The sequence below is a fragment of the Channa argus genome, chromosome 15 (assembly GCF_033026475.1).
Source record: "Channa argus isolate prfri chromosome 15, Channa argus male v1.0, whole genome shotgun sequence".
NCBI classification, from domain to species: domain Eukaryota; kingdom Metazoa; phylum Chordata; class Actinopteri; order Anabantiformes; family Channidae; genus Channa; species Channa argus.
Window position 1 is genome coordinate 11,894,330 of NC_090211.1, and position 23,150 is coordinate 11,917,479.

The 23,150-nt window shown below is 40.7% G+C and overlaps 1 protein-coding gene across 4 annotated transcripts in view; it reads left to right on the plus strand.

Moving 5' to 3' along the window:
* kcnt2b (potassium sodium-activated channel subfamily T member 2b) overlaps window positions 1–23,053 on the plus strand; it is a 36,541-nt gene extending 13,488 nt beyond the window's left edge. The window contains exons 2-30 of one of the 4 annotated variants that reach the window (XM_067477191.1): window positions 801–880; window positions 1,552–1,654; window positions 1,948–2,010; window positions 2,839–2,887; window positions 3,334–3,393; window positions 4,119–4,193; window positions 4,428–4,511; window positions 4,932–5,026; window positions 5,480–5,660; window positions 8,330–8,494; window positions 9,114–9,250; window positions 9,826–9,889; window positions 10,647–10,755; window positions 13,840–13,948; window positions 14,072–14,128; window positions 14,947–15,099; window positions 15,186–15,439; window positions 15,819–16,143; window positions 16,232–16,337; window positions 16,419–16,591; window positions 17,075–17,146; window positions 17,334–17,468; window positions 17,562–17,673; window positions 18,083–18,184; window positions 18,293–18,376; window positions 18,466–18,594; window positions 19,321–19,666; window positions 20,713–20,797; window positions 20,908–23,053. In XM_067477191.1, coding sequence (XP_067333292.1) covers window positions 801–880; window positions 1,552–1,654; window positions 1,948–2,010; window positions 2,839–2,887; window positions 3,334–3,393; window positions 4,119–4,193; window positions 4,428–4,511; window positions 4,932–5,026; window positions 5,480–5,660; window positions 8,330–8,494; window positions 9,114–9,250; window positions 9,826–9,889; window positions 10,647–10,755; window positions 13,840–13,948; window positions 14,072–14,128; window positions 14,947–15,099; window positions 15,186–15,439; window positions 15,819–16,143; window positions 16,232–16,337; window positions 16,419–16,591; window positions 17,075–17,146; window positions 17,334–17,468; window positions 17,562–17,673; window positions 18,083–18,184; window positions 18,293–18,376; window positions 18,466–18,594; window positions 19,321–19,666; window positions 20,713–20,797; window positions 20,908–21,025 — 3,625 coding nt within the window. In that variant the 3' untranslated portion in view covers window positions 21,026–23,053. The remainder of the gene's footprint in view (window positions 1–800; window positions 881–1,551; window positions 1,655–1,947; window positions 2,011–2,838; window positions 2,888–3,333; window positions 3,394–4,118; window positions 4,194–4,427; window positions 4,512–4,931; window positions 5,027–5,479; window positions 5,661–8,329; window positions 8,495–9,113; window positions 9,251–9,825; window positions 9,890–10,646; window positions 10,756–13,839; window positions 13,949–14,071; window positions 14,129–14,946; window positions 15,100–15,185; window positions 15,440–15,818; window positions 16,144–16,231; window positions 16,338–16,418; window positions 16,592–17,074; window positions 17,147–17,333; window positions 17,469–17,561; window positions 17,674–18,082; window positions 18,185–18,292; window positions 18,377–18,465; window positions 18,595–19,320; window positions 19,667–20,712; window positions 20,798–20,907) is intronic. The other 3 variants (XM_067477193.1, XM_067477192.1, XM_067477194.1) reach the window with 3 other exon arrangements.
* The last annotated feature ends 97 nt before the right edge of the window (window positions 23,054–23,150 follow it).

The window sequence follows — 23,150 nt, forward strand, 5'->3', positions numbered from 1 at the left end:
TTTTTTATCCTCGACCTGAGTCATCCTCTCTTCCCGTCAAAGGATGAAAGAAAATCTACTAAATTCTCCCCCCAGGTGGTCAGACAGGAAATACAGTCACTGTCAGTCTATCTACATGTGTCTGTACACATGTAAGAACTGTCTGATGAGTGTCTCTTTTTCATTTTTATTATGTTGCTTCATGATGATCCATGTCAGAGGGGCGTGTGAATGGTCTAATAATCCTAATGACCTGGTTGCCAATGTGTATTTTAGGCCTGTGTGTACAGTAGGTATGTCTCTGTGCCTGTCCCTCTAACAGCAGGGTGCCAGAATGGAAAGGGAGAATGAACAGTAATTATGGTCTCCCATGTTCAGCAGAAACATCAGAGGGAAGTAATTTGTTGCTCTATATTTAATCAGTGGAGATAACGAGACTGACTGCAGCTGTCTGGGGCTACGGGCAGGCGGACAAGCAGGAACACCATTTCCTCCAACACCCATTAGTCTTTAATGTAGCCAGCCACAGTGTCTTATTTCCATACTTTTCAGTGTTCAAATAATCATTTATTGCCCTCTCTATCTCCAATTTGCTAAATTGTACACTGTTTATTCCTCACCTTTATTCTATTCTTTTTCATTTCCCCGCCCGCCCCTTGTTTCCTGCATTCTGTCTGTTGACTTGACTTCAAAAAGAAAGTATTTTAGCTCTTCAATCATCTGCAGCACCTCCTGCATATTTTTTTCTCTATTTTTCTCTTTCAACCTTGTTGCCTATATCTCTCTTACAGTCTTTGCTCATCTCTCTATCTATCTCTCAGGGTGCAGGTAGAGTTCTATGTGAATGAGAACACTTTCAAGGAGCGCCTCAAGCTGTTCTTCATCAAAAACCAAAGATCCAGTGAGTGCTTGGGATAATGCTTTCTGTCTGTAATTATTCAGAATAATTTTCTGCCTGTTGTCTGTTTTGGTTCCACATGGGTTGTTTTAATTTTTAAGTAAAAAGGTGTTTCATTTCAGCGTGTGATGTCCTTCAACATATCAGTTTTTTGTCTGTACAAGTCTGCACAGTGATTTTGATTATTTCAGGACTTGCGTAAACAAATCTCATACCTTTACATTTTATCTTGTATTCATAAAACCATTAACACTGTTGTTATATATACAGGCGTATACACCAGGTTTATTTTGTACCTAATTTATTATTAACAAAAAATTATTTTAAAGACCAAATCACTACTTTATTTTGTCTGAGAAAGACTTCTTATTAGACAAAATAAAATACTGTATATATTTTCTGCTACATTAAGCAATGGCTGCACATCGTTTATTGAAAATATGTGATGAGTCATGTATTAGAAAACAATCTGAAGTAATGCTTTTTGCTAGTTATGATAAATGGCTTATAAGCTGTTACTGGTTCCCCATTGCTATTTTCTTTTATTCTTTTTTTCATCATAATGTGTTATCCTACTTGTGATTCACATGCATAGACAATCACATTTTAAAGAATCCTATATCATTTTCTTCAGTGTATAGTTTTAACTTAATAGTGTTCTTTTTGCCTTGCAGGTCTGCGAGTGCGAATGTTTAACTTTGCTCTGAAAGTGCTGAGCTGCCTCCTCTACATTATCAGAGTCCTACTAGATGACCCGCAACAGGAAAGACAGGACTGGTGAGAAAAATGGTGATCAGGGGTCTAATGAGGGAGAAAATGTGAGTGGAGTCCTGACTGCAGGAGCAGGTCAATAAGGGAGATTACAAATATACAGTATAGAGTATCCTGTAACAGGATACTCTTGGATGTAAGTTTATATAGGAACAAAAAAATGGGAAGTGGAGATAAAATCAGCAATTGAACTGATTTTTGCACTTAATGGTTACCGAGTACTGTATGAACTAGAGGTCACTTGTGTAATTGTAGTTGTTACTTTCATTATGGTTTCTTTTTTTTTCCTCCCACTGCAGTGAGATTGGCGTAAACTGCACCAAACAAAACACATCATCCCGTCACTGGAGTGAGTTTGACTGGTAAGCACGTGAGGGATGGCTTCAGCCTGCAGACAAAGACCATGAAACTGCACGCCCTGGAGGACTGGCATCCCCAACACGGGCCCGCTGGTCGGAAATGTTGTGCACAATCAATGCAACTTCACTGAACTGTTGCTGTTCACAATGCTGACACTGAACCTTGCAGATTCAGATTCATTTATCACAATCCAACTCTATAGATTTGCTGTCAAAATAATATGTTTGTGGTGCCTGTGCAGCCTAATCAACAGTGATCTAGTGGAGATAAAGTATGTAATATACAACGACGAGAGAGGGAGAGAAACCTGGAAGTGCCCATGAACCTGAGCCTATGCCATGCCTCCTGCTCAGGGACCTATTGATCTAATTGGTGGCTGCTAAGTTCTGGCTCCACATGAATAAGGAGCCTGACAGAGTGAGCTCAGGAAAGGGATGGGCCGCCTCCTCCTCCAGGCAGCAAGCTCTTAGGACCAAATCAGAATGCAGGCAGGCTAGCAGCCATAATAACCCCCAGGGTGTCTTTAAAAAAAAAAAGAGGTTTTCTTTTACAATAATTTTGTCATTTTCTTGTATGAATATTACTTTTTTTCCTACAATATGAGCACACTGGCAGCTTTGCACTCCACTGTGCACAGTGGTTCAGTTGTAAACATCATAATTAAATTTAATGTAGTGAACATGAGTTGTGTTCACGATCCCTGTTGAGCGTCACTGTGTTGGGCAGAGAAAATGTTTAATACATTTTCTTGACTTGGGCTCAGATTTTTTGGTTTGTCATTGCCACTCTTTCTTCTTCTTTCCATTCTTTCCTTTTTTTCTGCTCAATAGGAAACTGATCATCTGGGTGGACAGACCTGTGCCGCTGTGGGGAGTGCAGGTCAGATAGTCCAGTACACTCCTGTGTAAACAGCCTCAGTCTGTTTACACACATTTCTGTATACATGACACTCACACAGATGCACAGCAAGATTTGTGCTTTTCTTTTATTGTTTTATGGGCAATACATTTATGCTAAATCATCTCAGGGCTTTAATACATGAAATGACATCATTGTACTTGATATGTATTTACGCATAAAGTATGATCACACACACAATTCTACACGATCAGACACCAGGCTGTCTTTGCTTCACTTAAACCTGTTCTCTCTTTAACTCAATCATCAGCACGCCTACTGATTCCTCCCACACTCTCCTTTCCATCTCTGTGATTCCTAATTTCTTTCTGCTCTGGTCTTTCTCTATCCTGATTCCTTTTTGTGTCTGCTCCCCCTCTGTCTGTACTGCTACATTTCTCTTATTCTCCCCCTCTCTCTTTTTGCAGGTGTCTGTGGCTTGCGTCAGTTTTTTTGAAACAATGTTGCTTGTGTATCTAAGCTACAAGGTGAGTTACCTGTGGTCCCCAATAACCAATCTGAAGCCTGCTGTAATGTTTTTGCCTATGTCAACATGTGTAGTGTTTGAGGGGGAGGAGGGAGGGTGCATGTATGTGAAATACTTTAGGGGGATGTCCCTCTGCTTTGCAGACATTTTTACTAAAGTGTTTGTTTTTTCCCCAATGCTGCTTATTTGGTTTTGCGTTTGGACAGCACCGCAGTGGGCCATCATGGCTTCTTCAGCACTGTCCAGTTGCTGATCCATCAGAAAAACTTTAGGGGAGGCCCCTGTGTTGCTGCAGTGGGGGGCCGATCCATCAACGGGTTGCCCTGCTTTTGATGTACTTGACATGATAAGCCCATGAAGTGGTCTCTCTGCAGATTACTCTGGAAGCTAGAGGCCTTAGCATTTAGAACTGACTGATTCCTGTGGACATACCCTGTGCCTGTCCACCTACACTAGTCGGCTTTAGGTCAGCAGTATGCAGGCGGCAGACACATAAAAACAGCTATGGCTGACATCTTAATTGAACAGCAAAGCTCAGTGGAAACTGAGTAATGCTGCTTCTTCTGTCAAGGGAGTTGTATAACCCTTACACATCCTAATCTATTCTATGATGCAAAAGACAATTTCTCCCTTTCAGGTCTTGGTTCCTTGGCTTGTTATGTAGTAATCCACTAAGGTCGGCATGACAGTGGAGTTTCCTGATCCCTGTGTGTGGTTTGTTTCCAGGGCAACGTTTGGGAGCAAGTATTACGTGTCCCCTTCATTTTGGAGATGATCAGCACGATTCCCTTCATGATCACTGTGAGTGGAAGGATATGCCTTACTGAGCATCGACAGGCTTTTGATTTTAGCCATCAAGCACTGACGTCCCATCACCCCTCTATAATGCTCTTGACACATTTATTACCCGCTACAGTAGCACAAAGAATCAATGAGTCACATGCTCACACAAGCTATTTTCTTATGAGAGATCCTGCGACTGTATTAAAATGATTAAAAAGATACCACCAGACAGAAACTTTCCCTTCTTTACAGATAATGTCACCTGATTTAAGAAATCTCTTCATCCCTGTATTTCTCAATTGCTGGCTGGCCAAACACGCTTTGGAGAACATGATAGTAAGTGAAGCACTAAATACCTATCCAATTTTTCCAATACTCTCTCGTGCTATTTTGTGGGCATGCTATTGGCCTTCGTCTACCAATTCAGATTAGTAGCTTAATGTTAAATGCTCTGCCATGAAAGTAAATCAGTCAATCGACATTTACCTTTGCAAGTGGATTTTTAAATTAAGCTCTTCACATTTCCCGCCTCCATCTCTCATATATCCATCTAAGCTTGAGCTTAATAATCCACCATATTGCAATTTGTGTCTTCTTTTTAGTCCATTTTATTATTTCAAAATATTTTACAGAGTTTTACAATTTTATTTCCTACTATCAATGTCTCATATTGTATCCTCATTTGTATCAACACTTCAACTATGAAGCACCTCCACTGTTTTTTTCACACACTTACTCATAACTTTCTGTCTGCAGAATGATCTCCACAGGGCGATCCAGCGAACACACTCAGCCATGTTTAACCAAGTGGTTATTCTCATCAGCACATTGGTCTGCCTCATGTTTACGTGGTGGGTATACTCTCTGACACTGAACTGAGAGGAGGGCAGCAAGAAAAAGTGAGATGGAGGTTGGACAGGAAGTGAATAGTTTCTCATCCCATGTTTAGGATGCGGAAAGGAGAAAAAAGATTGACTTGCTAGCGTGATACAGAAGGATCAGATAAAAACTGTGAGCAGAAAGGAAATTGGTAACTGTGAATCATCTATCTCTTAAAGATCAAAATAATAAGCAAAGACTGCCCTGCACATCTACAGTATATATAGAAATATGCAATGTTCCACAAAGGCGCTCATGCAAACAACCACCTCCATCTCCACACATACAAAGTCACACATGCAACTATATGTACCAGTGTGAAAGACAAGTCTTCATGTACTTGACCAAGCAGGTGGGGTTTCTAACACACTGATTCTCATTTCCTCTCCTTACTTTCTCCATCCTTTTCTACCAATTTCCATCAGCATCTGCGGTATCCAACACCTCGAACGAGCAGGCAACAACCTGACCCTGTTCGACTCACTCTACTTCTGTGTAGTCACCTTCTCCACTGTAGGCTTTGGAGATGTCACCCCTCAGATTTGGCCTTCGCAACTCTTGGTGGTCATCATGATCTTTGTGGCACTTATTGTACTTCCCATCCAGGTGAGAAACCATGATGACGATCTGTAATGCAAACTACAGACAAGCAGATAAGGAGACAAAAATGTGCTCGGTTTGAAAGTTTGAAAGCAACGTAGTACAATTAACAAGATATCACTATACAACAAAAAGCTTTAGAAGTGAGTTTCAAAAAGTGATATAAAAAATGACATTGATTTGATAAGTCAAGAAGGCCAATAGAGGAAAACCCCATAACAGTTTGCTTTTTTTTTTAAGTCAATTATTGGACCAGCCAACAGGGCTCTTCCCAGCTGTCAGCAACTTCTTTGTAAGAACGTAAAAAATAATCAGCTAATTAAGCACAGATATGTCTTCAAAGCAATCATTAAAATCAGAAAATCATTCTAAATCAATTCTAAATTAACAGCTGGGGAAGGCTTCGCAACCTAAAAGAGCCATTTTGTTTCTTTCGTGAAGTCTAAACAGTAAAGTGTTTTGTTTTACTTTGAAGACCAATAATTCTTGTATTTCCCTCTTGTACAAAAATATGATGACTCATTGCATCCTACATAGATTTACAACACTATTTTTATTCAGGGATGAGCGATGTCTTCCTTATTTGCTCAGATCCCCAAATCCCACTCATGTCATTTTGCTGCTTCACAGAGGAAAGCTCATGACAAAGAATTACAGGAACCGTTAACACACATGCACTATTTGTGCAACAACTGATAAAAGGAGTGACGAATATTGTATCCAAATGGGTGTTAGCTTTGTGTACATGGGTGTCCCTGAGGTAGGTAGCATAGCTGCATGTCTCCCAAAAGGATGTGCTAATAGGAGGAATTCTGTCTTTGCGTGCAGTACCTGCAGTTAGAGCAAGGTTTAAAAAATCAAACGCTATTCATTGACAATTCACAAATGATTTCCTTTACCGACTGTATTGACAATTCACAAATGATTTCCTTTACTGACGGTTTTTTACTTGTTGTTGTTTTAAATTGTGTTGGGTTTTTTTTCATGGGATGACCCTACCTTTTGTTTTCTTTTTAAAAATCGTGTCGCATAAGCAGTAGGTGTAGGGCTGCGTCCTACACACGCTTGATCGACCAGCTTTTGCACACGTAAACACTTTTTTTTTCAGCTGTGACAAATATATTTACAAATATTCACAAAACCAAAAGACAAGAAAATGCAGATACTTAAAGAAAAAGCAATCACAGTCAACATCACCAACATGATGACAATGCCATCCTCTTTACTGTCTTCCCATCTTTTATCCATAAATACCCCTTGACATTTAGAAATAGGCCCCCCTTAGCACTTACCCCAACCCCCACCCTGTGTGGGTGCGGGTGATTTGTCCGTAACCAGTCTCTAGGCTGCACAGGGAAACCCCAGAGCACATCAGGATTCAGCTACTGTCTCTTTCTTATTGCTCCAGCTACTGGTTTTCATGTATCTGACCACAGTATGTTCTAATACTGCAGGAAATGTACATGTTGAAAGGTTCTTTCTAATTTTTACTTTTGAAGCAATAATGATTTGGGAAATAAAGATGTGATTCGTTGAATTTCCTTCAGCAGTACAATAGAGATTTGATTGTTACATCACTATCATAGCTGGTGCCATCAAGAACTGGCTGCCCACTGGTGATTGCTGAGTAAACCACTGTTGTCAAGCAGATGTGAATGGCCTGATGATGACTTCCCATTTTAACGGGCTATAATTATTTGAGCACAAAATGGACCAAGTTTATCTGCGGCAATATGATTACCTCCCAGAAAAATCAACACACAAATTAACTGCATTTGTTGAATTCAGGTGACGTGCCTGATGTGTATCTTTAGAAGCCTTGTCAGTCATTCACTGTTCCTACTCATGAGCCAAGAAACCTCGGTTACAGCAGGCAGAGTGTTCAATACATCTGCTTGTCACATGTTAAGTATTGACTTCTTGCCAAACAAATCATTGGAAATTAGTAATATCTGTGCACGATAACCATCTCAAGTTTCACTACCATGTTGTAAGAAAAGCATATTTTAGATTTAACAGCAGTTAAGCTGATAATTTGTTTGTATTAGCATTTATTGTGAATCCAAGATTAAATTATTTATAGTAAAATTGGGGTAACATTCAAGAGTTTTTAAAAAAGTTTCTGTAATTGTAGTACATTGTCAGCATTTGCATTTTCCCCTGCCAAAGTCTTATGAGCTCTGCATATTGGCGGAGGACGTTGTTTACTGTGAGCTCCAGTGATCGGCACCATTTGCAGTGGTAAATATAACCAAATTCATGTAATATGTAGTCAAAAGTTAAGTGCTAAATGGAAATTATATGTATGGTTCAGTGAAATCTAAAATAAGAATGAAAAGGAAAACATCTTTCTTCTTTAGCTGTAAATTAAAACACCATCTTTCCACCTGGCCCTCTTCAGCACATTAAAAAAGATCAGTGTAACTGCTCAGGCTTACTGTAATTTCCCTAATTTACCATCCCCTGTTAATGTCTGGTATCACACTACATTTGGGAACATCTTGAACCAAATCTCCACTTATCTAATTTCCCCAAACACTCTCCCTAATCAAAATGAAACACTACACATCGCAAACATTGTTTTCGTTTTATATACCACCTGCCTCCCTCCTGTATTCCAGCAACTTAATCCAGTTTCCATCAGTTGAATGTGATTCATGTCATCCCCAATGCAGTTTGAGCAGCTGGCCTTTCTGTGGATGGAAAGGCAAAAGTCTGGCGGAAACTACAGCCGCTATAGGGCTCAGACGGAGAAGCACGTGGTGCTATGTGTCAGCTGTCTCAAGATCGACCTCCTCATGGACTTCCTCAATGAGTTCTTCGCTCATCCCCGACTACAGGTGTCTCCAAATAATTTAAAGCAGGATGATGGGGTGTTGTGCGGGGGGGGGGTCTTATATTTGTGCGTATTTGTTGTCTGTACTCCTCTCCAGTAGCCCCAGTAGCTGAGGTTAAAACAGGGGATTAGTAAATCAAACTGCCATCTTATTCATATTAGCACAACTGCAGTATTCACAACTTCATGAACAGGTTTAATTTGTCTTTTGTTTTGTTTTTGTTGTTGTTTTTCTTAATTAGCCATGGACTCTCATTTAGCTTGTTGATTGTTTACATGAATCTGATTCAATCCCCTGTCAATTCAGTTATTTTTTTTATACTTGGAAATGTAATGTCCATTAATAAAACAACTACTGTGTACAAGCTTGACTTGCAAGCATGATGAAACTATTGATCCCTATGTAGAGGGCCAGAGCATGTACTGTTTGGTATTTGCAGCTAAGAGTCTAATTTCTAAAAACTAGGTTGTGCATGTCGATTGTCAAACTAATATTTAGTATACTAAGATAAATACTTTTATTGTCACTTAAAACATCATTAAATGCTGATTGCTGCCATGCTAAGCTGTTAAGCTCCTTTTCAGCCATATTACCAACTGTGGATGTTTGTGTGTCATTGTAGGACTATTATGTAGTGATCCTGTGTCCGGCTGAGATGGATGTCCAGGTTAGGAGGGTCCTTCATGTCCCTCTGTGGGCCCAGAGAGTCATTTACCTGCAGGGGTCTGCCCTCAAAGACCAAGATCTGATGAGAGCCAAGTGAGCCTGTGTGACAATGTCAGAAATCTAGCATTAGAATATCTGATTTCATAAATGCTTTTAGTTTTGTATGCATGCCTTTGACAATAATTCTTTTACTGGGTTTGTGGACAAAGAATGAGCTAAGACACATTAAATTGAAAGCCCACGTGTAAAAGCTGGAACTCATAATTAATACGAAATCACCTACAGCCTTAAAGTAACAGCTGTAATTACAGTTTGAGTCATATTGCTTGTTGTTTACCCCCTGGCTTCTGATAATACAGCCGCAGCACCTTAGGCTAGTTTTGTCACAGGAAAAGACAAGGAGAGAAAGCCTGTTTATTTAATATCCCTGTCTCCTTGCCTCCTACTATCTCATCCATAAATGGCGTGGGCTTGAAAGACACATTTGTTCATTTGTTTTTCTATTGTCCTGCTTTTCTCTCTTTTGTCCTCCTCCTCAGTAGCATGACAGCACCCTCTTTCCCGTGTTTTCTTTCCTCACTGCTTCCCCAATTCTCTCTCTCTCTCTCTCTCCTTACTTATCTATTTATCTTGCTCTCATGGCCACATGTTCTGCTAACTGCCTGCAGGATGGACGATGCTGAGGCCTGCTTTATTCTCAGTAACCGGTGTGAAGTGGACCGCATAGCTGCTGTATGTTCACCACTGTTTCCCAGTATTGCAAAACAGAAAAACATACTTGATATTTAAAAGCAATTATACACAAGCATATATATGTGGAGAACACAAAAAAAATGAGATTTATAATTATTGTTTCATAAAACAAAATCTACATTGATGCAAAACTACATACATGTACATAGTTAACTTTTTCTGGCCTAGAAACACTGCTCCAACTTTACAGTACATCATAGAGGAAAGTAACATGTATTAATCAAATCACTTGTATTTCAGGTTAAGGTTAGTGAAACAAGACTAGTCATGTTTTTAGGAAAATGTTTTTACTTGAACTCTTGTCTTAGCGAGCTAGCAGCAGTGTATCCTACCACCACTGGTGGGTAAACTCTAATATGTCCTTATTTTGGTTTATGACCTAATACCTAATGTAGAACAAATGACATTAGCAAATTTCATAGTTAAAATGTTCAAGTAAAATGGTGAACATGCTATTTATTGCTACACATTAGTATTGTCACTATGTTGTTGTTGTTTTTTTAAGCTCGGAGCACCAATTTGCCAAAATAAACACCCTCACAGAGCTGCTAGCATGGCTACAGACTCGGTGATGATTTTCCTCTAGCTTATTTCTCCATCTCTTTACTCCTTCAATTGCAGTCAGTGGTCAATCTGATGCAGCTAATAATGCGCCTCTACCTTTCCCTCTGTCACACCTTTCTTCTCTCCTGTGTTTTTACTTTATCTCACTTGTCCCCGTCTTCAATTGTCTCAGGATCATCAGACCATCCTCCGAGCCTGGGCTGTGAAAGACTTTGCTCCAAATTGCCCTCTGTATGTCCAGATTCTCAAGCCAGAGAACAAGTTCCACGTTAAATTTGCAGGTGGGCAGTGAGTGTGAAATCAAAAACTGCAGTTGTGAAAGTATGTGCAAGTTCCTTGTTTGGATGCAACTACTGTTATTGGGTTACATCAGGGTTCAGGAGAAAATAAGATGACACCTACTGAAAAACATGAAAAGCCATGATACATAACAATGTAAGATGTGAGTGAATAGGTAAGCGTTTTTATTTTTCTACTACAGCATTGCATCAGTGAAGAAGGAAAGTGAGCTCTACAGTCTGCACTTAATTTCCAGTGTGTGTTATCAGCTGTCATATCTAATTTTCTACCTGGGTTTTTCCACCTACATTTGTAAACCTTGAAAATGTTTTTTCTGTCAGCAAGCCTGTGCAGCAGCAGAGCTTTGCATCCTCCCAGCTCTGAACAAGTGCAGGACAGATTGGCTCAGCTTGGCTATAAGCCTTCTAAGGGATATTCTGAGTTTTTTTTATACATTGCCTTTTGGAGAGCTTCCCTTCTCCTGCTCAGCAGAAGATGACAGTCAATCATCTGCAAGTGAAAAAGGAGGAATTGAACCCTCTCTCATCCTCTCCTCTCTTACACATCTTGCCTACAGCCCTGGAGAATATCAAGCTCAATTCTAGCTCACCGCCCTCATCCCAGCTGGCTCTATCAATGATTCACTTTTCACTTTGCTACATTGGCAAAGAATATTTCCCTCTTTTGATGAGTTCTGCAATTTCGCTAACCTGGCAGACGATCTTCATTTCCCCCTGCAGTGCTGTTTAAACATCTTGCCATAGCAAGACTTGTGAACAAGGCAAACATTTATTGTCAAAAAAGTAAAAAAAACAAACATTTTTTTAACTTTTGTGCTGGGAGTCAGTTGGCCTTACCCTGTATATCAGTTGCTTGAATGTGTATCTTACATTAATATAGTGTTGGGTAGATCCATATTGTGTTGAGATGATTATGAAACAGGCTTACTGATGGAACTTTCATTCAGGGCAGAATAAGAAATGTCCTGTGGGACTGCAGCGAACTGCAATGTACAACTTTAAACAATTCAAATTCGAGTTTGAAAAAAGTAAAGTTCATAATGTTCTGAATTCAATGCTCTTCTCCGTCTTAAGTTGTCCGACTCAAAGCAAATGGTCAGTCAATCACATGGACATTACTCTAAGTACAGATGCCATGTTTTGACACCACTTGGAATATACTCACTAAATGCTGGTGTGGGAGGCATTAATAAGCAAGAGTTACAAGATCTTATTTGTTCCACAGAAACGAATTAGTAACAGCTTTGCAGTTATTAGGAAAGATCTGTCAGTGGGATGCTACAATGGGGAAGGAAACCCTGAGGTGTTTGAGTTAAGAAACAGATTTGGTAGTGTCGATTGATGATCTCCTCAGTTTTTTTTAACAAATAGCCATTCACCCTCCTGAGCTTGGCTCATTGTACTCACACCGTGATGATAGCATCTCACTCGTAGAAACAATATTAGCCCACTGATTTAATTAGATTAACTGGTGGACCTGTGGTCAGGTTGTAATTGCACACTAAAGAGTGCAAAAAACAGATCCACACATTTACATATACAGGAATACACCTTTAATTTAATGGCCTGAAAAGATGGGTCCAACAGCCCAGATCTTCAAATCGAGAGTGACTGAAAGAGTGTCTGTCAAGCGTGTCAAGGTTGGTAATTGGTTTCTCTCCTGGTCTGGGTCCAAGTACCTGAAGGATAGAGAGCACAATGGTGCTGTGGTGAAGAGCATAGGCAAAGAAGAAAATAAGAAGGAAAGGGATCACAGTGGTGAAGAGAGGTGCAAGAAGGACAGTGGAAATTGGACATTGGAAAAAAAAAAAAAGAATCAGTGTGATGTTGGGTACTGTGTCTGCTGAACATGTTTGTATAGAGTGCTTAACAATAATGAATGTTGTTGCCCCAGAATAATGTATCTGCTAACTTCAGATGTCCAAGCTTCTGCGATGAAAGACATTCAGACTGAATAGCAGGAGGCTGCTGTGTGAGCTGCATTGTGATGTACTGTTCAAAACCAGAAGAACATTAGTCCTTAGTCCAGAATATCTGAAATCAACTGTTTTAATTCCTCAGCTTTAAGCAAGCAGACCTGACTGTGTATTTAAAACTGCATTTACATATCAGCTGACCTCCTGTCGCTCAGGCTGGCAGCTGACTGAGTTGCTACTTCAGTCACCAATTATTTCCTTATACAGTGCACATACTGTAGTGTGTTTTTAGGACTTTAGGATAACATTGATGGTAAACGAGGCAGCCCTAATATGCCCGTCTGCTCATAAATAAAGATAATGCAATCAAGAATTACACAGCAGGGGAAATGGATGCTTTCTGAGTGTGATTCACTGATTGGTCCACTACGAACATTAATCATTCTATTGGTTTTTCCTTTCAAAGACGAGGCTGTGTGGCAACAGGTAAACGAAAGACTGTCATCTGTTTGTTCAGTTTGGTTGGTTGACTCACAGGGCTGTGTTAAGTGTTTGATGATGTGAGTGAAAGGTGGTTCAATAAGGCTGACACTGATTCACTGGCTAAAAAAACTGAGCTACAGGACACAGTGGTGACATAAAATTGCTCCAATTGGCAGAAATGGGCAATGTGCCTGTCAACAGGGTTTTTGACATGGGTTTTGTGGGACTCTGTGTTAATCGACATTTAGACAAACATAAAATGGTAATGCATTTTGGGTTTTATACTTCTGTTTGGACAGAACCGCAAAGATGTAGCTGTTAAATTGAGCACTGAGAACAGGTGTGTGTGTGTGTGTGTGTGTGTGTGTGTGTGTCTGTGTATGTGTCCTGATGAATTGACCTTCCAAGGGATCTTGAGCCCCAACCCATCGATGTAGGTTACACCTGGAATAATGAAATGATGTACCCTGAGAAAAACAATCAGTCCTTTAGTCACTCACCCACGCACATACTGACCCAAGAAACTTTTCCAAACAGCACGTTTGTATTCACTGCCATGTTGTTGAATTCAGAGTTGATGCCTTTATGGAGCACACTGACTGTTTATGTTTTGCAGAGGGATGTCTGACCTCATTCGCTTTGCCTCGCTTGTTTCCTGTGTCTGCAGACCATGTGGTGTGTGAAGAGGAGTTTAAGTATGCCATGCTGGCTTTAAACTGTGTGTGCCCTGGTACATCGACACTCATCACTCTATTGATCCACTCCTCCAGAGGACAGTGAGTTTGCCCACTTCCTATCCCCCTATTGCCCTGCTATTGAATTGTCCACGGTACAGTCCTATTCCAATTTACTGCAGATATAGTGAACAGACCAAGTTGCTTTTTATATTTTTTTTCTAGAACTGCCCCCCAAGAGCCCTTTAAGCAACGTGTAGGAGCCTTTCAATCCCTCAACAGGTAGGATACACCCAGGAAGTTTATGCTCAGTTTTTTCCATGGAAAAAAAGAATTTAGTATAGGAGTTAAAGCTAGAGAATTAATTCAATATGGACATTACTGTTTACTTTCATTGTTTAGAATGGTAGCATTTGTGTATGGTATGAAATATATGAATTCCAGTACCCAGAAATCAGAGCGTGACATCAGTTCACGCAAATCTATACAAGGCAAAACAATTAAAAGATTATCTGACAGTCTCTTGTTTGGCTTGATGGTTTCTTCACCGATGTAAGTATTATCATAAATACTGATAGTTACTTTAACGCCTTTGGCTGAGTTCAACATTCAAAAGCATGGTGTTTCATAAGTACACTTCTATATCTGGATGCCATTTGGTTTATTGGCTGCAACATAACTAGGATTTGTCCTCCTCCCCGTCCCTGCACTTAGTTCTTGTAAACTGCAAATTCGCCATAACACTTTTTTAATGCAGTCTTTGTCACAGGCCTCCCACATTCACACTTCCCCCACAACCCTGCTTCCTGTTATCACCTCTTTAGCCTCCGCGTCTAAAGCCATATCCCCTTAAGAAAACTGTTGTCCACTTAACTGTGTGAATGTGGTACCTATTGTTCAGACTGGCTGTCTTTTTCTACACTCGTCTGCTGATTGAAGTATTGATCACGAACTCTGACATGTGAGATGTAAGATGTTACCTCTGCAATCCTCAAGCAAAAATCTGATGTGGCCCTGGAGCTGAGGCAGATGCTTTGTGTTGCATATTCTAAAGGTCAGTCTTTCCCCACATGGCCAATCAATCTTCTTTTCTGTCTCAGAGAGTGTGGTGCATCCTCACCCGACCAATGGCACCGAACCTACCGCTGCTGCTCAGCCAATGAGGTGCATCACATCCGCCTGGAGGAAAGTAAATTCTTTGGGGAATACCAAGGCAAAAGTTTTACCTTTGCCTCCTTTCATGCTCACAAAAAGTAAGTCACAATATGCAAAAGCCAAGAAGTGAAGAGACACACCAATTAGCACAGTGCATATCTAACCTGGTCTTTGTGACCTGCAGGTATGGAGTGTGTTTGATTGGAGTACGCAGACTGGACACCACAAACATCCTGCTGAACCCTGGTCCTTGCCACATAATGGGGGCCTCTGACATATGCTTTTACATAAATATTTCCAAAGAGGAGAACTCAGCATTTGTAAGGGGCCAAAAGGAGGCATCATGGAGCCGCACAGGGGGAAATGCCAGAAGAGAGCACCAAACCATCTATCATGGGCTCACCGGCCTGCCAGTCCACAGTATTATCGCCAGCATGGGTCAGTCAGATGGGCACAGCACAGAGACAAAGTGCAATATTTACACACTGACCTTATGTTTGCAGCTTCTGTGTTGATCAAACATGTAAACCTGTTAAACTGTGTCAGACATGGCCACAGCTGTCGGAATTATGCAGTTCTCAGATTTGTAGCTGGATGATTCAAAATTCATGGCTGTGTAAAAACATTTCTTATGGATTTGAAGTCACACCTAATAAGAGCATCTGCCTAATGAACTAGAATGTCAGATACTTTCACAAACACTCCACCTGGTGGACAACAATTAAACCGGTTGCCACAGTGTGTGTGACGGCCTCTCCTTATGATTGGATTATATTTTTGACGAATGAGTTTGATAACCACTGTGTGTATGTTTCAGGCACAGTGGCCATCGACCTGCAGGACTCAGGCGACACCAGCCCAGAAGGCCAAGACCCAGGCAGCTCAGGGATGGGCAGTGGAAGAGGAAGCAGGAGCAGTTCAAGGACGGAGATGGGTTGTACTAATACTCTGGCCCTGCCTGCCATGACGGAGTCCATTGAGGAGAGGCGACACAGCATTGCCCCCGTACTGGAGCTGGTGGACGGTGTCAACAACCCTACATTTGACCTGTTGGGAGACCAGTCAGAAGATGAAGGGGGAGAAGAGGAAAGGGAGGATAGTGACGCAGATGAGAGTGCTCATTGGTGGGGTCAATCCACAAGGTAAGCATTGATATGACTGGACTCACTGGGATGTTTTGTTCAAACTTGTTCTGGGGTAACTCTGTTCTGGGGTTTCCTTTTCTTGCAGGTGGTTGAAGGGATACCCACTGAACTCTCCATATATAGGCAGCTCACCTGCACTGTGCCATCTCCTACATGAAAAGATGCCGTTCTGTTGCCTGCGTATGGATAAGGTGGACATTATGACATTTAAATAGGTTGCCGCGGTTTATAAGTTCACGTTGATGTGACCCTCCACTCTGCTTCTCTCCTAGGCTTGTGACCACGTCTCGTTTGAGGATGCCCGCTCATACGGCTTCAAAAACAAACTCATTATTGTGTCTGCGGAGAACGCAGGGAATGGCCTCTACAACTTCATTTTGCCTCTACGGGCCTACTACCGCCCAAGAAAGGAGCTCAACCCCATTGTGCTGCTGCTAGAAAGCATGTAAGAACACATCTGCATTATATGGTGTGATCTCCATTGGCCCTGCTTGTGAAAGCAGCATTACACTGAACTACAGCTGCACTAGAAATCTAGGTTGCATACGGTAGTAGAATGGGTGCGTCCTTTTAAACAGCCAGAAGAAGATAAAAACACAGTTATTTAAGGTCACAGTAAACATGATTTGTGAAATGCCGACTCCTTTCAGGACAATGTGCTCCACAATCCTGTCGTGTTTTGTGGCTGGTACACAAATGCAGGCAGTGAAGGGAGAGTGGAATCCAATAAAAAGGCAATAACATGCTGAGTCACTTGAGTGTAGTGCTCTTATTTTCAGCTTTTTCTGCAGGCAATTTGGCTGTGTTGTATTTCTCAGAGTGAGTGCGGGGGGGGGGTCTCTCTCTCTGAGGGGACATTAGCACTTCGTCTTGACAGATATGAATCTTTACTGGTGGGAATCTCAAGTCTGTTTATTTTTCGTTTCAGACCTGAAGCAGAGTTCCTGGAGGCAATCTGTTTGTTCCCAATGGTGTTCTACACAGTGGGCTCCATCGACAAGTGAGATGGCTCAAAGCTTTCGGCTGATGTCATTTTTATCCTCTTTTTGATCTTTTACTATCTTTTCCTTCATTCATTCGCGTACCTCCCTCTAAAATAAGAGGTTTAAACTTATTCTGCCCGCCCCTCAATTTCGATCTAGTGCTCCAAATTTCATCTCGTCGCTTTTCTTCCTCTCTCGCCACAGTCTGGACAGTTTGCTACGATGTGGAGTGATGTTCGCTGACACCATGGTGGTGGTTGACAAGGAGAGCTCTATGATTGCAGAGGAAGACTACATGGCTGATGCAAAGACAATCGTCAATGTTCAGACCCTTTTCAGGTCAGCTTTTCCCACACTTGTTGTGCATTCTCACGCACTAACATTTAGCCAACTGAGATAATCAGCCTTTTTATGTTTTTGTTTTTCTCACAGACTGTTCCCAGGTCTTAGTATCATTACGGAGCTCACACATCCAGCCAACATGCGTTTTATGCAGTTTAAAGTCAAAGACCACTATTCTCTGGCTCTGTCCAAACTAGAAAAGGTAAAAGCTTCACGCCACACAATTTTAGCCTCATTTCCTAGACATCAGGTGTCATAATGAAAAACGCTGAGAACAAATTCACCAAACTGTTTCGCATTATAAAAATGATCATTTACTGTTTTGTTTCAATGAAAAGCTGCAGAGATACAGTATTTTGTTGTATCCACTGTAAAGTTTTAGCAAACTCTTGGGAGTGATTATAGCGTTGGGTTTTTGTTTTTACTTTTTAATATCTGTTATTGATATTCATGTTCCATGTGGCAGCTCATGAATTTCCCCTTGGGAATCAATAATGCATTAATAAATCATAAATTGGTCACCTCTTTACAAAATACTTTCTAGCAGTAGGGACTTCTGGTAGATTTGCAGTATTTTCCTTCATATGTATTTTCTTGTTTCTGGTTTGCAGAAGGAAAGAGAGAAAGGGTCCAACTTGGTGTTTATGTTTCGCCTGCCCTTTGCTGCAGGGAAGGTCTTTAGTGTCAGCATGCTGGACACTCTCCTCTATCAGGTATCTCACACACACTTTTGCTGAATGACAAAACTCTTGTTTCTCAGGGTTGCAAAATGCCAAATATGATCTATTCCTGCTGACTTGTTTGCTATGTGCTCCTACCAGTCATTTGTGAAGGACTACATGATCTCAATCACCAGACTGCTGCTGGGCTTAGACTCCATGCCTGGCTCGGGTTTCCTATGTGCTGTAAGTAGGCAAACACAAACAGCTTGAATGCAGTCTGTTTGGAAACCAAAGTGCCTCTGAGGCTGATTATTGTGCTGTTTGTTTTAAAGATGAAAATAACAGAAGATGACTTGTGGATCCGCACCTATGGCAGGCTCTATCAGAAACTATGCTCCTCCTCAGGAGACATTCCCATAGGCATGTACCGGACGGAGGCCCACAGGCTTCCAGTTTCTGAGGTCAGCTGCTACTGTTGTCTAGTTGTGGGATTCTTGGCCTGATTTTCTGTACAGCCTGAGATGACTGAGCAAAACTTGTATTAACCAGGCTCCAACTCTAAAGTGTGCTAGCGACCCTAGAGGCTCCAGTGTTCACTACACCCCCACAATGCACATAAGTTAGGAGCAAAGAAAATACTGATAATTTTCATTAAAACCTCTCCATCAATGGGGTAAAATATAAAGAGAGGAAAGAAAATAGAAAAAAGAAAACTCTCCATAATTAACACATGCATGATATTTCATGGATTGTGAGACATTCTCTCACATAGAAAAAAACCCTGCATACTCCCTCTCAAAATGCTTTTCATAAATGTTATGTAACCTCTGATTCCCTATATGAAACAGACCTCAATGCACTTCTGCAATCGGTGAATCTGTTTCTTAAAATAGATTTTTTCTTTTTCAACTTGACAAGCTTCTCTTTCACTGCCTTGATCCAAAAGGTTGATTTAATAAGTACCATTAAGAGGATGGTCTTGGTGGCGAAGAATGCGGACACAGCTGGTTTCACAAGAGAAATGTAGGACTGAAATGTTAATACATGGTAGAAAGTAATGATTAATTTTTCCTCACTGAGACAAAAACCAGCACTGGTAAAGAATTTTTTTTAACTCTATGTGACAACAGGTTGATTACTTGGCATAAGGAAATAAAAGGTCTGAATATGTCATTTTTGTGTTTCAGTCCCAGGTGTCCATCACAGTTGAAGACTACGAGGACACCAGAGAACCTAGAGAGCCCCTATTGTCCCGAACTAGTGGCCACCGAAACTCCACCTCCTCAGAGCCGATCACCTCCTCTTCCCACTCCACAGACCACCCGCTGCTAAGGCGGAAAAGCATGCAGTGGGCGCGACGGCTAAGCAGGAAAGGGGGTCGGGGCTCCAGCGGGACCAAGGGGGGCCCGGGCAGTGCTGCAGAAAGGATCAGTCAGCAGAGACTGACCCTGTTCAGGCGCTCAGAGAGGCAGGAACTTGACGCCCTCGTGCAAACGAGGATGAAACATTTGGGCCTTTCCCCAGCGGAATTCAGTAAGTCTGGAGCACTTTTTATAAGAAAATATTCTCTTCTCAATATCTAATGTACTTCTGTTGTTTACTGTTGGTTTAGGTACATTTACTTACTTATGTTCTTAAGTACACTTTTGAATATTTCCATTATGTCATTTCATACTTTATACTCTCTTCATATACATGTTGCTAGATATTTTACACACCAAAAAAATAAAGATCATCGGCTTTTGGCTTGTCCCTTCAGGGGTCACCACAGTGAAACGTGTTCTGCGTGATGATTTGCCATGAGGTTTTTTGTTTGTTTGTTTGTTTTTAACCCCAAATGCCCTTCCTGCTGCAACCATCCCATTTTCATGGCCCTGGGCGGGGCCACGCTTGGTGGTGTGCAATTCAAACCTGCAACCTTCTGCATCCCAACCCAATCCTCTACCAATGAGCCACTAGGCTCCCTTTACACACATAAAAACAATGCGTTTTTAAAATGTGATGCACTGATAAGAATAGTGCAGCTTTTTGGCTTTCCCTCTTAGATGCCTTGTCAAATTTCAAATGTCCAAGGTTATATTATTAAAAATGCAATGTCACAGCAAAAGTAACAATACAAAATATTATATACAAATAATCCTTTCATGAACAATCTGATTTATATTTGGGGGGCCCATCCTATTACAGAACCTTCCGAATTAACCAAAGTACATAAATGCATATAACAATATATATATTCCTGCTTCCACATCAAAGTATGAATACTAATAATTTAATAACTTAACAGGGATCTTTTAGTGCTTAATGTACATTTGCTGATAATGTAGGAATTGTGCAGGAATTGTTTATGTAAGGGAGTATTTCCAGTTTCCAAGTTTTCTATTGATACTTTTACTTATGTGACATGATCAGAGTATTTCCATGAATGAACTGTTCTCTGCATTTCCAGCTGTGTTCATTTTTATATTATTTTTTGTCTTCCTGTGTTGTGATTCACTCTGCGGATATAGTATAGCCTATGGTGTATCCTGTGCCTCTTTTATTTCCTGACTCACTCACCTCTTCTCTTCCTGTGTCAGATGGGATGACAGACCAAGGGAACAGACTGTCATACATCCTCATCAACCCTTCTCCAGATACCAGACTGGAGCTGCACGATGTTGTGTGAGTACACAACACTAAATAAAGTTGATAGCACTGTAGTATGAGCACAGCATGAAAACCACAAATATTACAGGATGCTATTTGCCACCTTGTCTGTGCCCCATCTGCAGGTACCTAATCAGACCAGACCCCCTCTCTGTGGTACCCAATCAGGGGAGCAGCAGGAAGTGCGGCACTGGGCTTACCGAGAGCCACAGGTTTGATACACAGGACAGCACCCATCTGTGAGAGACAAAAAGACTAGTCAATACACTGCAAGAGAAAGGAGAAACAAGGCACTCTTGACTGGGAAGGAGAAATCAAGGACTGGTTTGATAAAGAGGGATGCACCCTGATGGGAAAGGGCGCTCATTCTCCACATTCAGTGTCTGAACTTCGAAGTGCCAGACACGCACTGACCTTTTTTTACAGTATAATGATGGGAATGTTTTTATTCATGCACCTTCCTATTTTCAAAGCAGAGAGCTGCGGACACAGAAGTGCATTTAATGAAAAACTTTATCTGTATGTGCATGTTACGTCCTGTCATGTATGTGCAGGGTGTATGCACTGTGTGTGTGTGTGTGTGTGTGTGCGTGTATCAATGTGTATGTATGCTTATAGGTCAGGAGCAAGACACTGCCAATTTTACCAGGACAGCCAAAGGAATCTGCTGCCAAATGAAAGCCAAGGGATGTGTTTTGTGTCCTCTTCTGTGTCGTAATTGTGTATCGTCACACTTAATGTTACATATATGTAACTGGCACTACAGTGTGCACACATTCCTTTTTAGTCAGTTTTTAATTTAAATTTTTATTTGATTGCTTTTCATGAAGCCTTTTAAACTTTTTAAATGGTTGCTTACCTTCAAACATACATTTGTTTTATGCTCACCAGCAGCAAAGGAATCCAAAGAGCACTAGTCTCCATAGTGGACATAGACAGCGAGCACATACTATCAGGGCAGGGCATTCAGTAACATTGTAGTAGGATAAAAAAGTATGTTATTGTTTCACTTTTCTTAGATCTGATCTGTTTCAGCCTATTTATTGTTTGCCTGTTATTCTTAAAATCCTGCTTGCTCTGCATCTGTCAATCAGAGCCATGCAGACACATCTTGCTTTGGCGGACATGCATGATAGAGGTGCAGGGGATGGATAAAACATACTGTACACCATAACATAATGCTATCCGCTATAAAAGCCCTGCAATAAATACAACATTTGTGAAGCTTATAATTTAATATTTTTTAAAAAGTCAGTGTCAAGCTGTATTATAAGCTTATAAGTAAATATTGTATTTATTGCACATTGCTAAAATGCCCACTTTAGCAAGTAGTTTGCTGATGTATTATTAATATATTAAAGTAGAATATAATTTGGGTTTCAAAAGCAGTGTAATGTGGATGCTGCCAGACTGAGATCATCTTGCTTGCTATCAACCTACGCTACCTTAGTTTATAGATTTTTTATTTTATTTTTTTTGCTGTATAAAGACACACAATAATATGTTGCAGTATTAATGTAACAGCAAATTACTTGCTAGGGGGGACATTTATACATTTTGTTTACAAAGGATTTGCAAGCTTCTGTAAATCTTTTGCCAGAAATTCTGAATGTGCCCTTTTACACAGCGATGGTGGAGCTGTGTGGAGTGAATGCACCTCTGCTGTAGCTTCAGTGCCATTATAACAGATGATAAATGTACATATTAAAGTCATTACAGCTGGTCATTGTTTTATTCCTGCTTTGGTGTAAAATTGTGCAGCTTTGAGCAGAATCTCTTTAGACTATTTCAGCCATTTACAAATTGTCAGATGTAAGAGAAAGTTGACATCAAACCATTTAAGTAATTTTATTTTTCTACATGAATCACTTAATCATTTGACAGTGTCTTTTGTGTGGTTGACCAGGATAACATACTTGAGGTATTTTTGCTTTAGTACATACAGACACTAACTCTCTCTAGTGACTTTTATCTAGTGACTAAGACCAGTAAGACCAGTAAAACCAGACTAGTAAGACCCGACCATTAAGACCAGTTTAGTCTGTGCATCTATGTGAAAAGTCTAGAGTGACTCCTTTTCTTCATACTGTTACATATCATCATGCTTTGTACTGTAGGTTTGTTCTGAACTTGTCCTATAAACGTCCTTCTAATGTGTGTGTTGCTTAGCACTATTGTTCTTCAAGCTTCAAAAATTCAACTGAATCTTTTTTATGAATCTAGCATGTTTAACTTCGCAACCAGTATACTTGCTTGTTTTGTTTATCATAAAACATGACTTATCTTGGCATTATGTGGACTCTACACATGACTGACTTGCCATGACTTGCTATATTTTTGTGTGAAAGGGAGTGGAAAACATCCCCAT